The 26623-nt window shown below is 41.6% G+C and overlaps 2 protein-coding genes across 5 annotated transcripts in view; one reads left to right on the top strand and one right to left on the bottom strand.

The window, feature by feature from the left end:
- The window catches only part of gatad2b (GATA zinc finger domain containing 2B), a 52594-nt gene extending 52477 nt beyond the window's left edge, over positions 1-117 (bottom strand). For all 4 annotated transcript variants that reach the window (XM_083982034.1, XM_083982035.1, XM_083982036.1 and 1 more), the window contains exon 1: positions 6-117. The gene's annotated coding sequence lies outside the window, so the exon portion shown is untranslated. The remainder of the gene's footprint in view (positions 1-5) is intronic.
- Positions 118-12007: 11890 nt separating this feature from the next.
- On the top strand, positions 12008-17644 carry gnrhr1 (gonadotropin releasing hormone receptor 1; the record flags this gene model as incomplete). The annotated part of the gene is made up of 3 exons (XM_083981487.1): positions 12008-12553; positions 15749-15950; positions 17229-17644. 3 exons carry the CDS (start codon positions 12008-12010, stop codon positions 17642-17644), a joined length of 1164 nt encoding a protein of 387 aa, XP_083837613.1.
- Positions 17645-26623: the final 8979 nt, after the last annotated feature.

The raw sequence follows: 26623 nt of genomic DNA, 5'->3' as shown, positions 1-26623 counted from the left end.
CTCACCTGTGTCTCCTTTCGCCTCAGTGTTGTACCGTCTCCGGGGTTCACGGTCCGGTCCTGACGCGCTGCAGCGGCTCCTCACCACCAGTCCCCGGCACCGGCAGGCAGCACTGAGCCGCTGATTGGGCCTCGGCAGACGCTCACCCCCTCGGTGCAGCCAGACAGAGAGCTCATTGGTCGGCCACTCACTCGCCGTGTAGCGCAGACGGGCGGCGGATTGGCTGTTTGTTTTTTTCCCCCTAGCAGAGCCAGACAGACAGCCGATTGGCTCTCCGGGATTTATTGGTGAATCTCTCTGGATGCTGATTGGCCGTCGGTTTCCGCGGCGGAGACCGTTAGAGAGACGTGATTGGCTGGTTGTAGTGTTGTTGTCTGTGTCTGGATGGAGAGCCATGTTACCTCCAGCGGGGCTGAGGAGACAATGTGTGGGTCAGGACTCGCTCGGTAACGGCTTCTTTAGAGGCTTAATTACCCCCGAAGCGTTGATTTACCGGAGCCGCGATGCTGGACCGGTGTCGGGGACTTTAGAGGTCACGGCTCAGACCAAACTGGTCCCCTTTTACTTTGTACCGGAGAGACCTGACGTTACACCGGGCTCTCCGTATGCGAGCATGTAAATGACAAAGAGCCACGCAGGGCGAGCGTGCGGTGCGTTGCGGTACAAAGTGGCCTCAGACTTGTAGACCCCCCCTCCCCTCCTCCCCTCCCTTGTAGCTGTGACAGGAAACGTTCAGACAAAGGAGGACTTGACTGTCCCTTCATGAACACGTCAGGGACAGAGATGATACCTCAGCAGCAGCTGCACACAGCTGGATATTAGCACACACTGCACAGGTTTAAAAGATGTAAACAGACGAGTTGCAGCCGCATTAAATGACACAGAGAAGAGGAAGTTTGTTCAATTAATAGGAATAGCCTAATAATAATAAATAAGATGTAAGCTGCTGCTCTGTGGAGACAAAAGAGAAATCACTGAGGAGATGCCAGTGCTGACCTACTTTGCATATTGAAATATTAAATAATTTATCACCTCGGCTACTTAACGTTGGATGTTTTTACTTCCTGTTTTGTTGGTGACACACTGGGGACTGCTGTGTGGTCATGTGATTCGTACAGTATGTAGCTTCAGTTTTCACTGATCACATTCACCTACAGCTCATCTTTTTTTGGGGGGTAATGAAAGCAGTGTTGTTCTCCGTGTAGCTACAGGACTGTCACCTGGAGGTATGGTCTGATGATGATACACATGGTGATATCCTGGTTTACTGTCTGCAGACAATGAATGGAGGCAGACATTGCTGCTAGCAGCTGTTCATATCCACCACATGGGGACTGAGCCCTCTAGTGGCTCGAACTTCCCCCACAGTAAAGCTCTACTGTGTGACTTCCCTGAATCATTAATGCTATCAGTTAAAAATATTATCAAACCTGTGTTGATGACCCATTATTATTAGTACTAGTTAATTCGATCTCGTGCACAGAATTGTTACAGTCAGGCATCAATCAACATTCAATATGTTAATTCATAAATGTTACATAGACCGAAAAGGTGTAGGCTGAAGTTCCTACCCTTTAATTCTTCTTTTCTGTTAAACCTTTGGATCTTATTATGGTTTCAATGTGACAGAAAGTAGCAGAAATCTTATAATCAACAGATAAGGCCAATTAAACATCATTAAAGTTGCAGTCAAATCCCAAATGATCAATCCTGTTTATAGCGCTTTCATACTATATTTTAGATATCAGAATATCAGACTTATGAGATGGTAGTTACCACTTACTAATGAGACAAATCAATTCAGTTCAATTTTTATTTTACTAGGATAATTCAGTTGGTATCAGTGTAAATAAAAGCGCTATATCCAACAGCAGTGTACGTGTATTGATGTGTCTTGACCTCTGACCTCTAAAAGAGCCAATTCCACTTTGTTCAATCTAATTTATTTACATAGGCATGAATCCATGACTCACTGCCTTTTGATATCGATGACTTAATTCAGATAATACATCAGTGTGTTACATAATAATTGTGTGCACTATGTGAACATTTATGGTGTAATGTGTAGCCTAATATAATATAATGTAAATATTTTTGCTTTTTGAAATAACTTCCTGATCCTTCATGTCTGTGCACACTATGGTTAGGATCAGTGGTGTAGTCTATGTGATACTCAGTGAAATACCCTCTGAAAATGCATTCATATTTCAGTATACCACTACAACAAAACTATCTAACTTTAGTCAATATGTGATACAGGTATGAACAGTGAAGCAGTATATACAGTAGGCTACAACAAATTAGACTACACCACTGCTTAGGATTGACATTGTTATCAGACTATACTCAGTTGTGTTCAGTGTATCCATTAGCTATACTGAATCCCAGCACAAATGCAGTGTGGTGCAAACTCACTGTCATGACAACATAACATGAAGACCACAAACCCTTTGTTTTTCTTCACAGTTGTGCTTGGATTATTGACCACAAACAAGATGCATTATGCGCCCCTGCTATCGGTCTTAATGCTAAGCTAGGTTAACCACACTTTGACTGCCGCTCTGTAGTAAACACACAAACATTCGATACACATCCATCTGGTCATGTCACCCTCAGAGAGCGAGTTAAGACAGGTGGAGAGGACAGGTGTGGATCTGAAGAGAAGACTTTGATCGTCTATCAGAGTCCATCCTGACAGAATTACACTCAGCAATACCAACCTGCTGTCGGGCTTCTCTTAACTTGAACTGAGAATGAGGCCACGCAGCTCGAGGGCTCTCTGTACATTACTCCAGGTCACTGAACTCAGGCAGAGGGAAGGTCTTTGGTTGCTGTGCTGGGTATCAAGGCCGGGATGTAATGTACTCTATCAGAACCAACCACAAAGGATCCAGTGTCTGTTTGCATCCATCATGTCCATTCAGTGGTTTAAACCTTTTTCACATCCAGGATCTGAACGAGACCACAGACCCCCGTCTGCTTTCACATCTTAGATTAGAGAAACCTTGGCTTTGATCAAACATTCAGTCTGTGTGACTTGTTGATGGAACAAAAATGAAAAGAAATTATTCCCCTTTTTGATTGGGACCCCCTGACACATTGTAAGGACCCCTGGGAGGTTCCCGGTCCCCCCACTGATATATCAGTGATGTCATTTACTGCCCTCTTGCTGTGGCAGCAGGGTATTGTGCACACACACACACACACACACACACACACACACACACACACACACACACACACACACACACACACACACACACACACACACACACACACACACACACACAGGGATAGTTCAACATTTTGGCAAATTGGCCCATCGCCATAATCCTTATAGTTTTAGGAGTAGGTTTGTTAGACCTGCTCAGAGCTACGCTACGGAGGCTAAAGGGATTTCTTGGTTTCCCTCATCAAACTCATCAAATACACGATCCAACAACTCCAAAACGCTCTGGTGGACAAGTTGTTACCTGCACATTCACCACGCTATGAAATAATAACGGAACACTCTCTGTTTTTTCCGTGTCTCTGTATTTGCCCATGTATTGCCCATTTTCCTTTACACAGCAGGCCCAACAACATCCTCTGACCTTTGACCCTCACATCAGATGTGGAAAAGCTCTGTTGATGTTTGTGCACATGCGCGAGATTTGCTGCAAGATGTTTGTTTGTCGTTGTAAACCATTGGATGTATGATGTTAACACTGTTAACACTGCAAATCCCACGCATCTTGCGTAGCCACTGGGAGCTACTTCAAGGCTAAAAACAGATCAAATTAATTTCTTCCGAACAACTTTTTCATGTCGCAGCTTCAGGACACTTGGGTCAGTACGGATGAGCAGTATGGAGGTATTTGGATGTTTCATAGTGTGTGTTTTGGACGATTCTAAGGTGAACTCTATCCGCCGCCATTAGGCTATATGAAAATTCGTTGCCAGCCCCTGGAACTCCTAAAGCGTTTTGATGACTCTGAAAGTTCTCCAAACCCTTCCTTGGCACGACGGTGAGTAGAAAACTGGTGAATTATTGATTTTGGGTAAAGTATCCCTTTAACCCTAGGTGGGGACAAACACCTAGGTTTCCCCACACTGGTCCTTTTGGATGAGAGAGCAAAACGTCTTCAAGAATCAAAAGAAGTCCAGTTGCCTTCAAGTGGAGCACTTAACAGCTACGATGACCTGGATGACTGAGAACCATCATCACAGACGTTCAGAGGAGTAACCCTGGTACAGAGACAGGTGAAGGTGTGCAGGTACAGAGCAGCGACAGGAAACAAAGACAGACACACTCGTCATGATGCACTTGTTTCGGTCACAGACTCTGCCTTCCTGTCATTCCTCTGTTTCATATTTGACTCTGCCTGGTTTTGTTCACCACTGTGCTATAACAGCTCAGTTTTTTTCTTACCTTGTGACTTTTTGCTCTTTTGTTGCTTTTCTCATTGAAACACCCGTGACCGTCCCTAACGATGTGTTGTGGTTTGATGTCAGAAGGCTGATTGGTCGACACAACTAACCCTGATAACACGGAGCTGTAGTGAGTCCGACCTTTAATGATGCTGGAGTCGCTACAGGTGGAAACGTATTTACAGTTGCCAGCCTAAACCAACAACACGTCCTCATTAGTTCAACAGACAATGCTGTTCATTTGCAGTCGTCTTTTACACAAAATGTCTTGTTGCTTTTTAAAAAGAAATTATTAGCAGAAACATGACTGTTAGACGACATGGCTGATTGGTTTTGGGGGAATAAGCACAACTAAAGCACAAAATGATGAAGAGCTTTGTCTGTGCTCTGCTTTTTCTTCTGTACCTGTCGTGTCAAAACACCAAGAGCCTCATTATTTTGTCTGATGTTGCACGTTCCTTCATTCATTTGTGGAATTTAATTATCACTCTGAGGCCAGTGGTGCTGGTGTTAATGATGCTTCCTCTGTAGCTACAGCTAATTTAAGGTTTGTGGATTTGAGCTACTTCGGTGACATTGTCCATTTTTTTATTCTTCAAAGGTGAGAGAGAGAGAGCAGCAGAAGTTAATCAGCCTTGAGAAAAAATAGAATATAATACAGATTTTACTTGCACAAGCGGCAAACCTCCACTGTACCAGTTGTACGTTTTTTCTTTACATGTTTTTCCAGTGCACAGTTTGTCACTTTGTCATTTTGCTTTCCTCAGTCACAGCTGTTACTTTGTGTGACTTTACAGATATATGTTTTTTTTCCCCCCCACCAACTGCTTTCACACATTTTCTAAACTAGGCGTGATGACTGTATCAACCAAGCAATTTAAACAGAATATGCTAATATCCATCCAGTGTCATTGCACTCACAGTTTCTCCCAGTCGACTTGATGCGGTTCACTTATCACTCACATTATTCTCAGTGTCAAGTCTTAACGCTGTTCTCAGAACAGCTCGTCGTCGCTCCACACAGATTAGCATTCCTTGTTGTATTACAGTACAGACTTCAGTCATATTAAAGCATAGTTTGCTACTATAGATGTTTTCTCACTGTGTTGCATTGTGATACATTTCTCTTCTGATTCTGACTCACTGTAATACAGCCTGTCTACTTTCTTCGTGTGTATATGGTGGGCATTTAGTTTTTCTTTATTGCACGGCCCCATGTTTATCATTTTATTCCCCTCAGCTACAGCAGTTATGCACTCACAAATGAAAGCATACAGTACCACACTTCTACAAAATTGAAAATATCATAAATATGTGCATCAAACACGGAACACTTTATAGTATTTTTTTGTGGACAAACCATGTTTTTATCATAAAGGACTCTCTCTTACAGTGGGCAAAAAAAGTATTTAATCACCGGCTGATTTTGTAAGTTTGCTCCCCAACAAAGAAATGGACGGTCTATAGTTTTTATGGTTATTTTAACACAAAGAGACAGAATATCAACAATACATCCAGAAGTAATATAATCATAAAAAGGTTATAAATGAATTTACATTTGATCAAGTGAAATAAGGGCAAAATTCAGCAGGGGATCAAATACTTAATTTCCATATTGTATATGTAATACATCATTTTCTGATGCATAGCTGTTTATCTTTCTGCTTTCCTCAGTTTCACAGTTACGGTTCATTGTAAATTTTACAGACGCTTTTATTTTTTTTGTCAACTGCTTTCACACTTTGGTCTCATTTTATCAGAACTCTACACACAAAATACCAAAGATCTGGAAAACACTGCATTGAAAATATAAAGTGTAGTGTTGGTATCAAATGACAACAACCACTTCATCGACTGTTGTAGGCTATTTATTTATTTTATTTTGGATAAACCACATTCTCAGTCTGAAGCTCTTCTACACATTTCCATTGTGTATTGTGAGAGCGGCTGAGATGGGTTGATATGTGATACTGCAACAGAAAGTAGTTTTTTGTTGTAACTGTACTGGATTGTGTCTAAAGCTTTTTACTTTTTATTTTCTACAGTTCAAGTCGGTCAGGTTTGTTTTGTTTTTTAATGAAAATATGAAACATTTGGAGCTGAAGATGAAAAAACTGAGGTGCATCACTGTCACCATGAAATATACAACTATTATTCATTTTTTTCTTAAAGGGATAGTTCACCCTAGAATGATATTTCGCTCATTATCTACTCACCCTCATGTTGACTAAGGGCTGGAAGAATTATCAGAGTCCACCGTCCCTTCTCTTAGTTACAGGGGGTCTCGGCGTAGCAGTGAATTTCAATGCAACGGTTGCAAAGGGACACCGGAGCTCTTCGTAAAAAAACACACACAAAAAAACATCCAAATACCTCCATGATGCTCCATGATTCGCAGTAACCGCACTGACGCCGGCGCAAATCACGCGATATTTGGACGGACCAGGAAGAGGAGAAGAAGAAGAAGACGAGAAGCTTCCGCTACAAACAAGCTTAAAATATAGACTTATTTAATTTTTTTCGGGACAATTACGCAATTTGGGGCTTCAGCACAAGACGGACATTACATACGAGCATCATGGAGGTATTTGGATGTTTTTTTGTGTGTGTTTTTTTTACGAAGAGCTCCGGTGTCCCTTTGCAACCGTTGCATTGAAATTCACTGCTACGCCGAGACCCCCTGTAACTCAGAGAAGGGACGGTGGACTCTGATAATTCTTCCAGCCCTTAGTCAACATGAGGGTGAGTAGATAATGAGCGAAATATCATTCTAGGGTGAACTATCCCTTTAATTTATTTGTGCAGTAGGCTAGTGTTATTTTAACTTACCGTATAGTGTTTCATTTTCAACGTGCAATCTGTGGTTTCCACAAACACTAACATGCCAGTGCAGGAAAACACAGAGAGAACATTACAGTGTTTTTGCAGCTTTGATAAACTACTACAGTCACTGCTCAGGTGTGTTTTCAGCATAAGCAGGTGTTTGATTGTTTCAGAGGCTTTTACACGGGTGATTTAGTGTCGAGTCGATGATGTCTCTGTGTATTATTGCATCAAATCGATTGAGACACTGTAGTATTTCAATCTTCACGTTGGCTGCTCGTTTACGCTGAAAAAAACCCAATGAGGACAGAGTCAAAGAGTGACAGCGAGGTCTCAGGAGTCACGGAGCAGATGAGCTTTGATTCTGCTCCTGCTGCGTGTCCTCTTCACCTCTGCACAAAGCAGCGTAGGTACAGATGTGGCCCCACCACTGGAAATTCCCCAGGATGCCTCTGTCACGTCGCTGGTTACCGCTCGCTGCAACACCTCGCGCGTCACCCGCCGTGATTAACCAATCGGTATTGATCGCAGTGGCCCCTTGTTCACCGGGAACCTGGTCACTGTGTATAGGTATAGGCTGTATAGGTCGGTGGTGGTCGAGCGAGCCGATCGATGGATGGATGCGATGATAAAAACGTCACATTGATCCGGCTGAAGCGTTGATGTGTCAGACGGTGAGACGGATGTGTGCGGGAGAAACCGGAGAGAGGGGAAAGTGATGCTTCAGCACGTTGGACAGCTCCGCTCGCCAGGAACCAGGATCTCAGACTCTTCCCGACCCATCTGACCAGCAGCTGGACACCGAGGTAAGGACCGCTCCGTCCGGTCTCTGCGCTGCGGCCGCACACACCACCGTCTATTAATAAACGTGCTTTTACTGCGTCTCAATCATTATGTTGTATAGTTACCGGTGGGGGGGTGAGGGTGCGTCTCCCCTCCCTTCCTCCCTCCCTCCTTCCCCTCATCCCAGTGTCAGAGTCTAATGCGGTGTGATGAAAGGAGCTGAGATGATGAATGAAATGATGCGTCCATTCAGATTTTTTTTGAACAAGACAACAGAGAGTCGCTGAGGGAGATCTGTGCAGGTCTTCACCACAGCAACACACCTGGACAGCCAGTCAGCCAGTCAGTCAGTCATTGCTTGAAGCTACTGAGTACTTTGGTGCAACAGCCACATGTGGAGGTGCAGTGGTCGCCCAGCAGGGGGCAGCCCTGCACCGCCTGCAGCTCATGATGTGGTGCTCGGATACAAACGACAAGTAGCTACATTTGCATTAACAATTCATGCTGCGAACTATAACATTATATTCATATCTCATTCTTTTTTTTATTCTGTTAAATCAAGTTTATTTGTGTTACAGAGACAGAGAGGAAAAAACTAAACCAAGTCAGATTGACATTTTCTGTGACCAGATGCTTTGCCTTTAACTCAGCACCAGTTCTCCTTCACAGGGGACGCTGGGGGGTGGTTGGCGCATATTTGATATTCTGCCTCGATAGTGGAGCTCTTTTGACTCAGTGCATTAAACATTTATCATAAACTAGTTCCATGTGAGACGGTGCCGTTCTTCTCCCAGCAGAAACTGTCGCTGGTTCAAACACAATCACAGAAATGTTCAGCTCAGTTCTCCAGGTTAGCTCAGAATAATAACATCATGAGATAAGATCATGACTACAACGTGATATTGGTTTCTTTCTTTTTCTTTTTTCCCAACTGTTTATCATAATTTGTGTGTGTGGCTATGACATTATGTTTAGTTCAGGTATATTGTATTCAAATGTTCACACTCATGTAATACTGTGATGGAGTACTCATGTAATAATGAAGTAATGCACTACTGAGTACTCATTTAAGAATGTAGTGATAACTATGTACGTAGGCTATGTAATAATGTAGTAATACACTATAAAAATGTAGTATTAACTAGTCAGAACTCATGAGATAATGTAGTAATACACTGTCCACTTAATAATGTAGTAATTGTGGGAGCCAAAGTGTGTTTTGTGTGCTTCTGCAGGTTTTGTTTGTTTATCGTAAAGTTCACATTATTGTAAATAAATAATTGATTTGTTTTGGATAAATAGTTGATTAAAAATAGGCAAAAGATTAGTTAAATTCATGTGATTTTTGTAACCTATGTTACTGTCGCTTTAAGAGGACAGAGGCAGTTGAGGCTTGGTTAGGCATGAGCCACACAGTTTTCTTACCGTAGTGCCTTTTTGAATGAGAAAACTTTGATTTTGGATTACTCCTGTAATAAGATACCTATGGAAAACAAGGAATAAATACATTCTTTCTAATCTTTTTACACCGGAGTCCTGTGGACATTTTTTCCATGCAGTAAAGGTGCACGAGTCAAGTTAACCTGGCTAAAAGCTTCAACTCCCACAGTAATAAATACAGAGAATTTGTGTACTACTGTTGTAATAATTACAGTCGCCTACTCATATAATAATTCAGTATTTACTACTGAACACTCATGTAATAATGTAGTAATGACTTCTGAGTATTCCTGTTATATTGTAGCAATTCACTACTGAGTACTTATGTAATTATGTTGTAATAACTACTGAGTACTCCTGTAATAATATAGTAACACACTACTGTGTAGGCTACTCATGTAATAATGTAGTAAGAGATACTGAGAACTTGTGTAATGCTCTACAGAGTATTATGTCATGCTGTAACTGCTCCCTCTCTGTCAGATATCACAGATTTACTCTGTAGCTCTTTGTGCAGCGGCTCGGACTCGTCCCGCTGCTGCAGACTGAGGACGTTTCAGTCTCTTCCTGTTGACCACATCAGGTTATTTCAGTCAGCCGTTCTCCTACAGCAGCTTTTACATCTGCCCACACATTTTCACGGACAGTCATGATTCAAAAATCCTCAGCTTGTGTTTCTTGAAGTAATTCATGGTGGATTGTGTTGTGTACTCTGGATCATTGTCCTGTTGTAGAAATCAGACATGTCTGCAACACGCCTGCCTCCAAAACCTCCACCTTTGCTGACCGTTTCAACGCTTGTCTTCGATTTCTTCCGTCCACTTCACTTCCAAACCAATCAGGCGCTGTTTTTTTTTTTTCTTCTTCTGACGGCTGCTGAATGTAAACATGATGTTTAAAAGGTCAGAGACTTTATCATCCGCTGATAATCCCTAATGACAATTATTGACCTGCCTTGCAAATCCTAATGAGGTAGTTAAGTACGGTGGCCCCTGAGGACAAAGCACAGCAACAGAAAAAAACACACTCATTAGGGGGGAACACACTTCAAATCCATAAACACAAACACCTAAAATGAGACTGTTCATTTTAGTGACATATCTGTACAGATGGTACTGGATCACAAGTCCAGAGAGGAAGTGCTGAGGTTAAATTGACCAATGAAACATCTGTTTTCTGTGTATTTAGCTTTATCACTACATAAACTGGCAGCAACAAGTATTCTATTTTAAACTCCAGGATTAGATGCATGACATACAGTATCTTTCCTTTCTTCTCCTCATGTTGCTCTACTGTTTAGTTGTAGGCTATTAGCTCAGAAGCTTTTAGGACCTGAGCAGCCCCACACATTTTCTTCAGGAGACGCTTTTTTCCCTGATCATTTTTTTTTTAACACAATGAAATGAAAAGCACATTAATATTTGGAGAACGTCTCTTTTAAAATGTCTGTTTGCTGCAGGGTTCGTTTGAACTTATTTTCACATCACGAATCCACAAAATATAGGCTACAGTTTTCCCAGGGATTGTGAGACATGTGAACAGGGCCGTTGCTAGGAATTCTGGGCCCCCTGAAAAAATACTGAAGTGGGCCCCCAACCCCTGACTTTTCATCGCCATTTTTTTTTTTGGATTGACTGTGTATAAGAGGAATTTAGTAGAAAATGAAATCTGTCTTTTGTGGGCTCTACTGGGCCGTGGGCCCCTAGAATTGTCATCACCTTTCTCCCCTATGCAACGGCCCTGCATGTGGATACAACTCTGTTTATCCTGCTTATGTTTCACGCTTGAACGCTACAGAAAGATGCGTTCACAAGCAGAAAATGCTCAGCAGGGGGTTCACAGCTCCCGCTCTCTCCCTCTCTGTGTGCATCATCATTTAAAGGGATAGTTCACCCAAAATTTAAATTGCTCTCATTATCTACTCACCCTCATGTCGACTAAGGGTTGGGAGAAGTTTCAGAGTCCTCCGTGGCTTCTCTGAGGGGGTCTCGGCGTAGCAGTGCATGTCCATATAACGGTTGCAAATGGATACCAACTGTCTTCGTAACAAAAAGACACACCAAAAAACATCCAAATACCTCCATGCTGCTCGTATGTACAGTAATGTCCGTCTTGTATTGAAGCCCCGAAATGCGAAATTGTAAGCTCCTCTTCGGGTCTGTCCTCTTCCCGGTTCGTCCAAATTTGACGAACCGGGAAGAGGAGCTTCGAGAAGCTTCCGCTACAAACAAGCTTGAAATATAGACTTATTTCATTTTTTTCGGGACAATTTCGCATTTCGGGGCTTCAATACAAGACGGACATGCGAGCAGCATGGAGGTATTTGGATGTTATTTGGTGTGTCTTTTTGTTACGAAGACAGTTGGTATCCATTTGCAACCGTTACATGGACATGCACTGCTACGCCGAGACCCCCTGTAACTCAGAGGAGCCACGGAGGACTCTGAATCTTCTCCCAGCCCTTAGTCGACATGAGGGTGAGTAGATAATGAGTGAAATTTCAATTTTGGGTGAACTATCCCTTTAATCGGCTGTGTCTCTGTGTCACAGGATGGCGGGAAACTTGTCTCTGTGGACGTCCTCCACACCTGCCGAGCTTTTGCACAACGCCTCGGTCTTCTTCTCCCTGCTCAACTCCTCCGCCTCCCCCTCCCCCCCGCCCTGGCAGACTCCCACCTTCACTGTGGCCGCTCGCTGCCGTGTCGCCGCCACCCTGGTGCTGTTCGTCTTCGCCGCCATCAGCAACCTGTCCGTCCTCATCAGCGTGTGCTGGGGGCGGGGTTATCGGCTGGCGGCTCACCTGCGCCCGCTCATCACCAGCTTGGCGTCAGCGGACCTGGTGATGACGTTCGTGGTGATGCCGCTGGACGCCGTCTGGAACATCACGGTGCAGTGGTACGCCGGGGACGTCATGTGCAAGCTGCTGTGTTTCCTCAAGCTCTTCGCCATGCACTCGGCCGCGTTCATCCTGGTGGTGGTGAGTCTGGACCGGTACCGGGCCATCCTGCACCCTCTGGACTCCCTGGACGCCGGCCTCAGGAACAGACGCATGCTGCTGGTGGCCTGGACTCTGAGCGTGCTGCTGGCCTCTCCGCAGGTACGGTGGCCGTGTGATGTTTCTGTTTCACCTGTTCATTGTATTGAAAGGTCAGGAAAAAAAACAGCTTGAATGCAATTGGCCTTCAGAGGAGATCTACTGTGTATGACCCCTGAAATTACCTGAAAGGTTAAAGCAGAAGTAAGCGGAATATTTGTGTTAATATAGGTCTTAAAGTCTTAAACCAGCACTAAGTAACTTTTCAACCTTCATAAAATATTTTCATAACTTTTGTGATGATACATCGACTTACAACAAGTTGAATGACACCTCTGTCATGGCCTGAGGGGGTCTGTATCTCTTTCTCTGGCACTAAACAGCTTTGAGGAGCATGGTAGGAACCCTGCTCTCACTTAAGTTTCACTTTCACTTTTGCGAGTCACAACAAGGAGGGAACAGGCAAAACGGCACTTTAGCAATGGATTATGTTTGTGTTTTCACTTTGAAATGATCCACTGGAAACAGAAACTTAGTTTTGATGTCTTCTGTTAATTTTACATGCAGGATATTTACAGGGCTTCACGCTAGTGTTCATGGGAAATGGAGTCTTCCTTCAGGCAAAACACTACCGCTTTGGTCCACAGGCGCCGCCAAACTCAACCAAAACTGAAAGTTCTTTAGTACTGCTTTAAATAGTTATATCTTCCGACAGCAATCACTTATAGAGTGTTTGGTCTGAAACACGGGTCTGTCAGTCACTCTGCTCTGCTGTAAGCCAGGAGAAAACTTCTTGTATACTTCCTTGTATCCTACAAGCTTTATCCAATGAGGAGAGAGAATGGCATGAAGGGCTTAGAGAGCACTGGAAAAGAGAGTAACGACACCACCATTGACTCCCGTGGTAAGAGTTTTGCGCCCCGAGTGGCAGGAATCAGGATGGGTATTGCAAAAGCGCCCAGAAAACTCATTCACTCCAATGTGTTGCCCACTTGCTTGTAAATTGATGAAAATGGCAGTGTTTTTGTTTTTAGGTGTCTTGGTCATATCAAATTATACTTATAATTTGTTTATTACAAAATGTAGATTGAAACATTAATGTACAGTAGACAACTTTTTTTTTCTTTTTCTTTTTTACTCGCCTATGTGTTAATGTTTATCTGTAAAGGATCCTCAATGATGCTATTAACATGGGTGATCTATAAATGTCCTTAAATTGAGATGTCAGTTCTTGGGCGCTTTTGCAATACTCCGCCATCAGGAGGCGCTTCCATTGAACCAATGCGTGTCGTTACTCTCTTTTCCAGTGCTCTAGAAGGGCTGTGTGTGCAGCCCATGGATGTATTGGTGCAGCCAAGGGATGCGCGTGAATGTGGTGACGTAGGGACGAGGACCAATAGATCCATGACGAGGGTGGGGGCTGCTAACTCCATCGGCTGACAAAAAGTTAGCCAAAACGACCAGATCGCTTACTTCTGCTTTAACTAGATGCTGTGCAGCTCAATTCAATTCACTACAACTACAATCTAATTAGTATCGCACCTTAGAAAAACTTTATCTCAAGGATCTTTACAGCATCAGGTGCAGACCTCATGTTTGAACTCACTCAGGGTGGGTAGCCATTTGCCAAGTTGGGATGAGATGAAAAATTTGGGGTCGGTGTGTGTGATTCAATGTAATTTATCCAGATTAGATTAGGTTTTGCTGAAATGACGGCTGGATGACAGCAGAGAGAGAGAGAGTACTTTTAAATTTGACAGCTAATGACTGACTGGTAGAAGAGAGAGACGATGGCAGACTGTGATTGGATGAATTATGTGAAGAAGGGTGGAGCGAGAGGATAGCGGGAAAACGGGGAAGTGGCTTTGAGGCGTACTTAAAGAGATAGTCTTCCTGTCTGAACTTTTGCTTATAGCTTCATTCAGTACCAGTATTCATGATAATCATATGGCTTGATATTTACATTAAGCCTCATCTAAAAAGAAAAGACAATTTTATAAAAAAATCTATAACATATTTAATTTAATTGAGACAAAGTTTGATTTGAACAGAATAACACAGCACAGAACCTGCTCGAGTCGCCTCCCACTTTTCAGATGGTTACACAAGCAGATACTTTTGTAGAACAATTTTATACGGTAATAGCAGAAACTGTCTTACTGTTATTTTAAGGATAAAGTTCTGGCAACCACAGCTGCTGGTAATTTAACGTAAAAACAGCATTTTCTTTTTTTTTTTTACAGTGTAAAGTTATTGAATAACATTGCATGAACTAAAGTGAGCGAAAAAAGTAGTATTTACCAAACCTACATATGTCTTCTAGTTACTCACACAACTCAAAGATGATCACATATGACATATCATTCACAACATTTACTTAAATGTATTTCACTCTTGTCCCCAGGGCTTGGGTCATTAGTTATATGTGTCACTATAGTATTCAGAAAATGCTATATATTTAATAGTTTTTGTTGTACCTTGAACATTGTGAGTCAAAATAAGCACAATTTATTAATTTTATAAACAGATACAGATGCAAATACAAGACCATGTAAGGATAATGAAATTCACAAATTACTTGTCTGTGTATTGTCTGTTGTGGTTTTTAGGAATGATGACATATACAGTATCAGACCCTGATACAGAGCGGGGTAAACTCAGTGCTGGTTTGTATCTGCACATTGTAAATAAGAAACACTCTCTCATTATATGTTGTTATAATGACTCGACTTGTTTGACTTGTGCAGTCTGCTCCTGTGGCCCCATCAGTGATGAGTGGTGTGGTCAGTATCATCCCTCTTCACATCACTGCTGCTGCTGCTGCTGCTGCTGCACACAACCTATATACCCTCATACTCTCTAAGTTTGTCCCCTCTCTGACACCGTCACTAACTCTTGTGCTCACCTGCTGCACTGCCACTAACAGCCACAGCACAGCAGTTCAGCTGTTCAACTGACCCACCCTCCATCCCCCCTTTATATCTGCTCCCAGACCAGTCAGTAACAAGTGACTCCTTAATGTTTTCACATGTGGTTGTTGTTGTGACACTCTGAGGTGCATTAAAACGCCTTTAATGCACAAACCTGGGGTCAAAGAACCTGCTGCACTGTGAGGTTCTTTGTGTAGTTTGTTTATGAACAAATATAATCTGAAGTTTGTTAATAAATACAAACTACACCTGGTGGGTTTTTTTTTCTCTTTTTCCTGTGACTGCATTCATTCATTGCTCGTGTCTTTTACACTCTATTCACCCTCAGCTGTTCATCTTTCGGGCCATTAAGGCCGATGGAGTGGACTTCACTCAGTGTGTGACCCATGGAAGTTTCCAGCATCGGTGGCAGGAGACGGCATACAACATGTTTCACTTTGTGACGCTGTATGTCTTCCCCCTGCTGGTCATGACTTTCTGCTACACCCGCATCCTCATCAAGATCAATGGGCAGATGCGCAAGAGCAAAGGTGTGTGGCCTTTGGGTGGAGTCTTAACTTATGTGCACGCTCAGAACAAATAAAACAACAACTGCTTATTGATTTAAACTTTATTACCACTTAGGATTTACTTTCCCACTTCAACTTATGCACACAAAGGACAACACTGAAATACTGTCAAATTATGAAGACAGTTATACTGGTTGGAAACAAACCTCCAGGTAAAGATGAGCATACCCAACCTGTAAATGAGACGCGAAGATTAGAAAAAGGAATTAATCTGACTTTAAAGGGATATTTCAACATTTTGGCAAATTGGCCCATTGCCATAATCCCTATAGTCATAGCAGTAGGTTCATTACCTTTAATTGTCAGTGCAAGCTATTTTTAGAACGGCGGAGCAGAGCGGCGAGCTGCTCAGAGCTACGCTACGGAGGCTTATGGGATTTCTTGGGTTTTCCTCATCAAACTCATCTAATACACAATCCAACAACTCCAAAATGGTCTGGTGGACAAGTTGTGACCTGCACATTCACCACGCTATGAGAAAATAACGGAACGTTACGAGACAGAGTTGTTTTAGAGGCAAATTCATGCAAAATCGCTGATGCACGTTCCCGTCGGGGGCTGTTTTTCGGCAAGCAGTCTCTGCATTTACCTCGAAAACAACTCCGTCTCGTAACGTTACATTATTATCTCATAGCGTGGTGAATGTGCAGGTCACAACTTGTCCACGAGAGCATTTTGGAGTTGTTGAATTGTGTATTTGATGAGTTTTATGAGGGAAACCAAGAAATCCCACTAGCCTCCGTAGCGTAGCTCTGAGCAGCACACGGCTCGGCCGTTCTAAAAATAGCTTGCACCGACAAATAAAGGTAACAAACCCACTGTGGGCCAATTTGCCAAACATGTTGAACTATCCCTTTAAATACTAGTCCTTTTTAATTCAAAACGTGACTTTCTTTCATTTCTGTGACATCAAACACCCAGAAATAGTTCCTGCTGCTCAGGTCTCTGAGGTGTAGTGTTTTAAAGGTGTAGTTGGGGTTATTTGATGCTGATGTAGTCAGTGTTACATTACAGTATATTCAGTTCACTATTGGTAAACTATCCACAACCCCATTGCAAATAACCCTATAACTATACCTATCACACCAGACTGTCTCATCAGCCTACGGACGGTCATGATGAATGGTTTATACCTGATATAAAACAGCAAATGTACAGTCGGTCTAGATTTAAAGTCTCTATCTAAGCATGAATCTGTGCTTTACTGTGTTTTTTCACATGTTGTGTTGTTGTGTGCAGATGGTGAGCACTGTCTTAGACGCAGTGGGACAGACATGATACCCAAGGCCCGGATGAAGACCCTCAAGATGTCCATTGTGATTGTCAGCTCGTTTGTCATCTGCTGGACGCCCTACTACCTCCTCGGGGTCTGGTACTGGTTCCAGCCAGAGATGATCCAGCACACTCCCGAGTATATACATCACATACTGTTTGTCTTCGGCAACCTGAACACGTGCTGTGACCCCGTCATCTACGGCTTCTACACGCCGTCCTTCCGGGCCGACCTTGCTGACGTGTTGGCGTGCTGCCGCGGTCGCCGAGCGAGCAACGCCTCGCCTCGCTCCGTGGATCGTCTCTCTTGTCGAAATGCTGGAGGTGTCAGGGAGATGGAGTCTGACCTGAGCTCAAACCAGCACAGTGGGAACCCCAGTTAAACAGTGGGGATGGAGACGTGAGACAACGTACTTAACGCTCCAAGTACTTTATTGGATGGTGAACAATGTTGACGTTGAAGAACCTCTTCAACAACAACAACAACTGCTCCGAGCTGTCAAACTGCGATCTGAAGGACAATTTCTGAAAACTATTGTCTACTTCTCTATAGCTGCTCACAATATGCTGCAAGAACCATGTGTGCCGACGTTCTGCATGTCAGTAAAATACCAATATGTTTGTCTGATCAACTGGGACCTGTTCTGAGCATGAGGGTTGATCTGCAGATCTGTCTTCTGAGACATTTTATGGGTCCATTTCACATAACTACTCATACAGAAACATAATATCTGACATATATGTCCCTATATCACGAGTGATGCTATCATATATGTCACCTATAAGGATATATATCACTATCACACTTGTAGATGTGAAGATTAAAGCAGAAGTAGGCGGAATGTTTGCGTTAATATAAGTCTTAAATAGTTATATCTTCCGACGGCAATCACTTATATAGAGTGTTTGGTCTGAAACACGGGTCTGTCAGTCACTCTGCTCTGCTGTAAGCCGAGGAGAAAACTTTCCTTGTATCCTACAAGCTTCATCCAATGAGGAGAGAGAACGGCATAAAGGGGCAGTCCTCTCTGTGTGTGCAGCCAAGGGATGCGCGTGAATGTGGTGACGTAGGGACGAGGGCGGGGACTGCTAACTCCATCGGCTGACAGGAAGTTAGCCAAAATGACCGGATCGCTTACTTCTGCTTTAAGTTTACCATAGTAAAATTTGTGTATATATATACCCCTAAGATGAATTTTTATATGGTATAACATGTAACAGGGTTTGGATTGGAAATGAATACATGAATACATATATATATATGTATGTATATATATATTAGTATATATATATATATATATATATATATCTCATATATATATATATATATATATATATATATATATCTCATATATATATATATGTGTGTGTTTACAATATTAGCATACATACATAAACGTAGGTATTTATATGCGATAAACATACAGTATATGTGTTTATTATTTTATTTTACATGTAAATTATGAAATTTAAAACATGAACATGTTACATTTGTGTATGGGCAAAAGCATCTCATACACATCAATATGAAATCCCCTACATTGCTGACTGACTGACTGATTGATATTTCCACCACAGGTCAGCCGAGTGCTGAGCCACAGTTTGATCTCCCAGCTGCTCGGCTGCTGCAGGGAAGAGGAGGAGTGCTTCCAGTACACTAAGCTTCGCCTCCATTACAGTAAATAAACCACTTTCATCATTATTAAAGAGGCAGAGGAAAAACTAAAGGTGAAACACATTGAACTGAGGGAGGGAGAGAGGGAAAGATGTTATTGGTATTGGTTATTATTTTGTCTGATGACTGTGACTCTATCAACAGAGAGAGTTAGACATGAAGACCTCTAAGTCTGTTCTGTTCTGGAGTTGGAGTAAATGAAGATTACAGTATTGTGGCTGTGAGCTGTGTGAGAGACCAAGTAAGACAGATAGTCTGTCTCAGGGTCTGGTGGTTCACCTGGTGGAGCCGTTGTCCCAACGGCCTGAACTCAATTTCAGTCAGTCGTCCTTTCCATCCAGCTAATTTTTCTGTCTCTCTCTCACTATGACGGAAAGAAAGACAAAAGCCTGAAAGGATACCTTTAAGAAAACAAAAGAGAGTCAGTCTGTCTTTCTTTAACTTGGCTTTGACCTTGTCTTGATTTTTGTTGATGCATAAACATAGTGTAAATGTTTTACTTTGACATGTGCTCACTGTGCAGTTGACTTTTAACTTGTCATCATCTCTATACTAACCTCAGAAGGGCAGGTTATACCTTCCATGACTCTACAGAGATCCTCTTTTGACTGTGTGACAAAATATTGTCTTATCAATGATGTCAAAGTCTGTTTAGACCCCAAGGTGCATGTCTGTCCGCCTGTCTGATAAACCTGCTGGTGGAGGCACACAGCTATAAGGAGGTACTTCTAGTTTTGTAGACAGTCACATAGCCTATGTGATTCTTCTTCGAAACAACACCAATATAGTCAAATAGCATGGAAGGCATTTTTTGTGGAAGGGTGGAAATATCAGATTGTTGTTGATACTCAGTTTTGATATACATAAAACCTTGTGCACACCTGGGAAAACATGACTTTATCTCAGAGAGGAGTCTGTGTTATCGCTACCTCCGAGGGTCAAAGACTGGATCATTTCTGTTTCTCTGCATGACTGTGAGAACTATGACCAGTGGTTTCTATTTGTATCAAACCAAGTCTGTAGGCTACTTACTGAATGTGCCCAGTTATTATCTGATTAGTGTACACTGTAGTAATCAGCTGCATATAATCTCTTATTATGTATGCTTATAGATTCAATATGAGTGACATTTGTGCAAATTATATAATTCAAACATTGATCGAGCACTTTATTAGAAAACATCATGCTGATATTTGTCATCAGAATAAAATAGAGACTTCACCTCTCTGTGAGCTGCAAATACATTCATTGCTGCAGTATTTTCTATGGTGGCCCTAAAGGCTTTACATGCTGCAATTATAAACAAAACAAACCATTATGCAAACAGACAAAAGACAAAGAAACCATTTGTATCGTGTGCTGCAAATACAACACGACGGAGGGGTCTGTGGAAACCCCCTCTGTTACTGTTGTGAATAACTCTTGTAGGTGTGTTTGTGTATGTGGTTGTAGCTGCACTGCACTGAGCTCTCAGGGCTGCCATAATGCCCCTCTATACAACATAAATATAGAAATCTGTGGTAGAGTCTGTCATGACAAATAAAGTCAAAAAATTGTTTGTTTTCTTTTTTTTTAAACCAATAAATCGTGATAAGACCACGTTTTGTTGTTGATTAACAATGTTTTCACTTTAGATAGATAGATAGATAGATAGATAGATAGATAGATAGATAGATAGTCCTTTATATTGTCATTCAATACAGAGAACAAAATGTCATTGCACTCGCTCAGACAGATTAAAACTGACTCAAAAATAATTGATACAGAATAAAAATATATTGAAAAATACATTGCACATTGTCAAATACCTTAAAGGGACAACGAGGAGTTTTGGAAAGCGAAGTGTTTTCACGCTACATTTCCAATGAACCTCCGCATGCGTGGTGAAATTCTTGGACCGGCGTAAGATGGACGAAAGTGAAAACATTTGCCAAGAATGTTTTCATTAATCAAAAATGAAAGTCGGAGGTTCAAAAATGATCAGATACCGTCGTAGTTCCGACCATAAACGGCGGTTCGGCGGTGTTATTCCCATGACCCGCCGGGCAGTGTTCGGTAAACCGAAAGTAGGAAATGCGTAGATTCATCCACATTAATATGAGACTCTTTTAAAACTAAAAGCAAACTCCTCGGGGTCTCTTTAAAATAATGTACCTCAGAAAATGACATAGTGACTCAGAAATGGAGGAAATTAGCCCTTTGTTTGAGAGGTTAGGAACTTATCTTGACCATGATCTGAAAAAATTACACAACCTCAGCGCTGCATTCAGTAGTGTATGTTTTAAATGCAGTCTTGGGGGGTTAGGGTTTGTTTAATTGTAATTCAATTAATTTTTCCTTCATAATGACCCTATACAGCACATAGTCTCCTCTGAACCTACCACTTCCTTACCCCTTTGATGGGTGAGGGTTCGTGTGGTAAAACGGGGGAGACTGAACCACAACACACGACTGCTGCCTCGTCAGTTTCCCTTCAGATCTCTAGTTAGGAGCTCAACTCTCTGAGCCTGCAGTAGATTTATGAATGGAGACTTTCAAGAGAGCAAGGAGAGTCTACTGGGGGGGGGGGGGGGGGGTATAGTATATAAATAGCCAGTGAAAGTCACTAGCAATGGCTGAGACACTTGTTTCTATGGTGACCGGGCCACCCAGGGGGAGGGAGGATGCACTCAGACAAACCGCCCTGTAGCAGAGGCTGACAGTTGTTTGGAGCCGTGGGACCGGAGTCGATTTCACCGCTCGTCACGTGACCGGGAAACAGGAAACAAAGGTGGGACAGGAAACCATCCGTGTCTTATTTAATACAGCAGAGAAACACAACACTTTCCTTATTACTGCGGCTTCAGACCTTTGTCGTCATCGGTCGCAGTAATTAACACGGTGACTTTATTGATAGCCCCGGCTTACCTACCTACCTGTGCTGCCATGGTTACTCTAATAATGGTCATGGTTTAGATTGAAACGGTGGAGGGGGGGGGGGGGGGGGGGGGGGTCTCGAGTGGCCACTGGAGAAACAGGCGACATCAGCTGTTTGATGAACAACACGCCAAAACCACTCACCGCGTCCACTTGAGAGGTCAAAGGTCATCAATCAGCAAATAAACATTTAGAGTTGAGTTTTTTTTTTTGGAGAGAGAAAGAGGGATTTTATACAGACAGAGCATTAAGGCCATATTGAGAATTTTTTTTTTTTCTTCACAGACTTTGAGAATGAAGTCATAGCCTAGTTTTACGAGAATAAGTCATAATATTTCAACCTGTTGTTTTAGAGGATGAACGTTGTACTTCAAGATACTCATTCTTTTGGCACATCAGCACCACATTGTCATCAGTATCCGGACTTTGAAAAGAATATGCAAGAAAATGCATCTATTCCGCCGAAAGATCCAGGCAGACTTGGAGGAAATCGCTGCTTTTTCCTCATAAAATTGCCACTTTATTCTCATAAAACTATGACTTTATTCTTGAAGTCTGTGAATTTTTTTTTCTCAATGTGGCCCTGATACTCCGTCGTAATTTTGAGTTTTTCCTACACATGTGGTTTCCAAGGGTAATGGTCTTTTGTGGACACTTGGCCTCTTCATTTACTGATCCAAAGAGCCAATCATGTGTCAGCGTATCAACGTGAGGGGCTTCAGGTAATGAGGATGAGACTGTGAGCTCAGTCTCTAGAGTAGAAAAAAAAGCCTGCAGTAAGCAGCAGCCCTGTGTTGATGAGAGAGGGTCAGAGGTCAATGGATAGACTCATTGTAGCTGACAAAAAGACTAGACTCACTCAGATAACCACTCCACTTCCTGTCTCCAAGACCTGAACCCTGAGGCTGCAGTGGACACAGACTCAACAAGACCCGTGCTGTGTCTCAGTTTGAATACTTGCTTACTTACACTCACTATTTTGTGTGTGTAAGTGCATTCACACCGACAAAGTATGGCAAAAAAGTAACCCAGATGGTCAAGAAGTTGAGTGTGGAAGGATGGACACTTCCCACCCTCAATATACGTATATATAATTTATGCATATATGCATATGTTGAAGTAGAGGAGCCGGCTGACGCAGCAGCAGCGTAATCTCTGCCTCGCATTTAACAGGTGGCCCACACAGGCAAAAAGAAAGAAAAGTACAAGGAAGGTGTTCATTACTGCTAATTACAAACAAAACAAGCTGGTGATGTGGGGAAGGTTTCCTTCTTAATGCTATATATGGTCTAAGTGTTCATCATCTCCATCTTCTTAAGGTGACTTAGTCAATCTGATTGACCTTAGTAACACCAGGTTACTAGGGGTTCTGGCTAGATGGCGTACATGATCTGCAGGAAAATCGTTGCGAACTCCCGACTGGTTAGGTTTAGTAAAACTGACATGTACAGGTGTAAAATAGGGGGAAAAAAGCAAAAAGTAAGTGAAGCCATTGGTTGGGTTTAGGCACGGATAAGTAAAGATTGCATGTTGTCTATGACATCACTTCCTGCAGATCATGTACTCCATCTAGCAACAACCGTAACTAGGGTCAATCTAACACACAGAGGACTTGCAACAGGGCCGGCAATTGCCCAAGTAAGGCCCAGAGCTGGAAGGGGACCCCCCAGAGAGAGCTAAAAAATGTAATCCTCAATGGTTTGGGAGTTTAGGATTAATTAACGATTAATGTTTGTGGCCATGGTTGGTGGTGGTGGTGGTGGTGGTGGGGTCTCCAAGGTACCTATTGCCTGGGGCCCTGGAGTGTCTAGAAATGCCCCTGCTAACCAACTGAGTGAATCTGATTAAGGCTAACAAAAGAAGAAGAAGAAGAAAGAAAGAAAAAAAAAAACAGATAAAGAAACATATATTCAAAAAACATTTTTTATTTGGTTTTAGGCATGGTGGAATATGGTTAAGGAGAAAAAGCAGACTTAAGTTTGGAGCAGTCTGCAGTCACACAGAGACCAAGCTGTTGTTTGCTGTATTCAAATACGAACATAATTAGCAGAAGTTATCAAAAGAAACATTATATTGGGGACTAACTGACAATAAATATATTTTTAATTTCATTATATGAGTTCCAGTGTGTCTGAAAGTGTGGGGTTACCCTCACAACTTAAAGTCTTACAATAGGAGGCAGCTACATAAATAAATAAGGAGTCAGTTCAACTGGTGAAACCCAATGTGTTGTAAAATGTGTGTCCCTTTAAAAAAAAACGTTCAGGTCACAGCTTGGTCTCTGTTTCCAGCTGCAGCTTCTCCACTCTCAGTCGTCCAAACCTTCTCATTTTGGGCCGAAGACCGAGGACGGGACCTCGGTCACAACAGGTTAAAGCTTTAGGTTTTTGTTTTTTTCTCTCGGTTGGCTACAATTTGGAAAGCTCAGAGAACAGAGAAGCACTTGTCATCATTAAAGCATCATTTCTCATTGGTACTAGCAGCCAGTTTCTACTTCCCTACACTTTTTTTTGTCTTTTCTTGGTTCCTTGTGTTCTAGTCACTGGCTCTTCAGGGCACAAAGCGAGTTTGAATTAAAAAAAACCTTTCACCTCTGCAAACTCACATCATTTGCTCAAAGACCATCACAAAGTAATCCTAACAAACATTTTCATATCGTCCTTACACATGTAAAAAAAATAATGAAAACATTTGAATCAATCCTAATCTAATAATATTAATAATAATTATAATAATAAAAACTTTCAACAGAAGCAAACATTTGTTTTGGCAACTTTTTTTCCTGAACACAGCAGGAAGAACAGAAGACTCAAAATGAAAAGAGAAATGAATCATTCAAAATGAAAACAACTTATGCGTTTCATTTTAAAAAAACTAGCTCGACCACTACGTTCTTCACTCTAAAAACACAGACTTTTTAGGTCTTCCATCTCAAATACACTTTTTGGCATCACATTGGCTCGACAGCTTTCAGTTGTGTGAGAAAGAAGAGTTCTAGTCTTAATACTGCTCTGCTTTGAATAAACCTTTAACACTCATAAAGGGGTTGAGGTAGACCTTGAGGATAAAAGCTTGAGACCACACACACTATATGACCTTTTCGATTTATGTAATAAGAGGCAAAGTCACGTTTAAATTTTTGATGTCTAATTGGCTTTTTAAAAAATACATGTTTCAGATAATTATCATATTTAGTTTAGCTTTAAACTGTCGAAATGACAATCAAGGAAAAGGAGTTAGATGAGGAGTTGTAGTTGTGTACTTACTAGGAATTACTGTAAAATATTATATTGGGTAATTACATGGTTAAATTGAAGGAGAATACATTAGTAATTAGTTATTCTATGGACATTAGCTTAGTTGTTACAGCAGTATAGCTCATTAGACATAACAACTATAAAATACATATATATTGCTTCAATTTTATTCTGTAATAACCTAGTATTTTACATTAATTCCTGCTAATTATATAACTACAACTTGTCACTATACTTTTTTTTTTTTTTTACTTTATTTTATTATAGTCATAATTGTGACCTATAAATGAAAAATAAAGTGATGTTCGCAGATCACTTTTACATTTTGGTTTTGTTTGTTCATGTAGTGGTTGTTGGTCAGTATTGGTGACAACAAACTGCTGTGTAACCTATTTTAAAATGGCCTCTTTTTGGTAATTGGTTTTTCTCTTAGACAAACAACACTGGGTTTAATTTTATCTGGACTGACTTTAGTTGTGTTCTTTGGTGGTTGAAGCTGACGTTGTGGTTTCCTCTCACAGCTGCTGTCCTCAAGGTTTTACCTACTGTTAGTCGTTCACACACTCTCGTATGTATGTTCCCACGCTCACTAGCATGTTTCTGTGCTTTGGTTATGCGGTTAAGTGTAAAGGTAAAGACTATGAATGTTAAAAAATGTAGAGGTATTTGGTTACATATCTTTTTTTTTATAGCTAAACATTTGGCAAAGAACTCCTACTTTAAAATTGAAACAAAGTTTTCCGTATAGTATTGACATAAAAAGTCTTTCAAAATATCTGACATCTTCATTTTGGTCTCTCATTAAAAGTTAAGTGTTAAAATCAAACAAAATGCAGCTCCGTGTCGAAGGGGTCCACCTGAAATAATTTTCCAAAACTAGACAAACAAGGCATGAAATATGGTATTTTTTTAAAGAAAGAAAAGAAATGATGAGATAATTCTTTTTGGCTTGGGTTCAGTTAAAGCACTTTACAATCAGGTGACCCCATTCGAACAGGAACTGTCCAAAATTTGTAAGTAAATGTAGACTCTTTCAAAATTAAATGTTCAAAGGAAAATAACGAAAACCATCAAAATGTTTACATCTTTGGGAATCATTCAGCTTGGTTTTCATAGAACTTTTTGGATAGGCTGACTCGGTGACAAACAAGCATTCAGGCGTGTGTCTTCTTTAGCCGCCAACTCGGTGTCTTTGAGGTCCCAGGGTGACCAGTTTGGCATCTGGAGAGTTAACTTGGCAGCGTGTTTTTGTTTTTGGCTTATCTTGAATATGCCATCAGTTTGGTGCAGATGAAACAAGTGCTGTTTTAGTCTCAACTTGTTTTTTTTCTTTAAAAGGGCTTCATAGGGTTTAAAAAAAAAAACGTGGCTTTAAAATGTTCACAAAGCTCTCCGGTCCCGTTTTTTTATTTATTTTTTTTCCCCCATGAGCTGCGTCCCCTCTGCACTTTTATGTCTTTGGAGATGGACACTTGTAGGAATCTGAAAGCTGTGGATGAGATTTTTCCACCAAA

The sequence above is a fragment of the Trachurus trachurus genome (assembly GCF_905171665.1).
Source record: "Trachurus trachurus genome assembly, chromosome: 11".
Classification (NCBI taxonomy): Eukaryota; Metazoa; Chordata; class Actinopteri; order Carangiformes; family Carangidae; genus Trachurus; species Trachurus trachurus.
The sequence above is the reverse complement of the archived record's forward strand: the minus strand, read 5'-3'. Positions and strand labels throughout refer to the sequence as shown.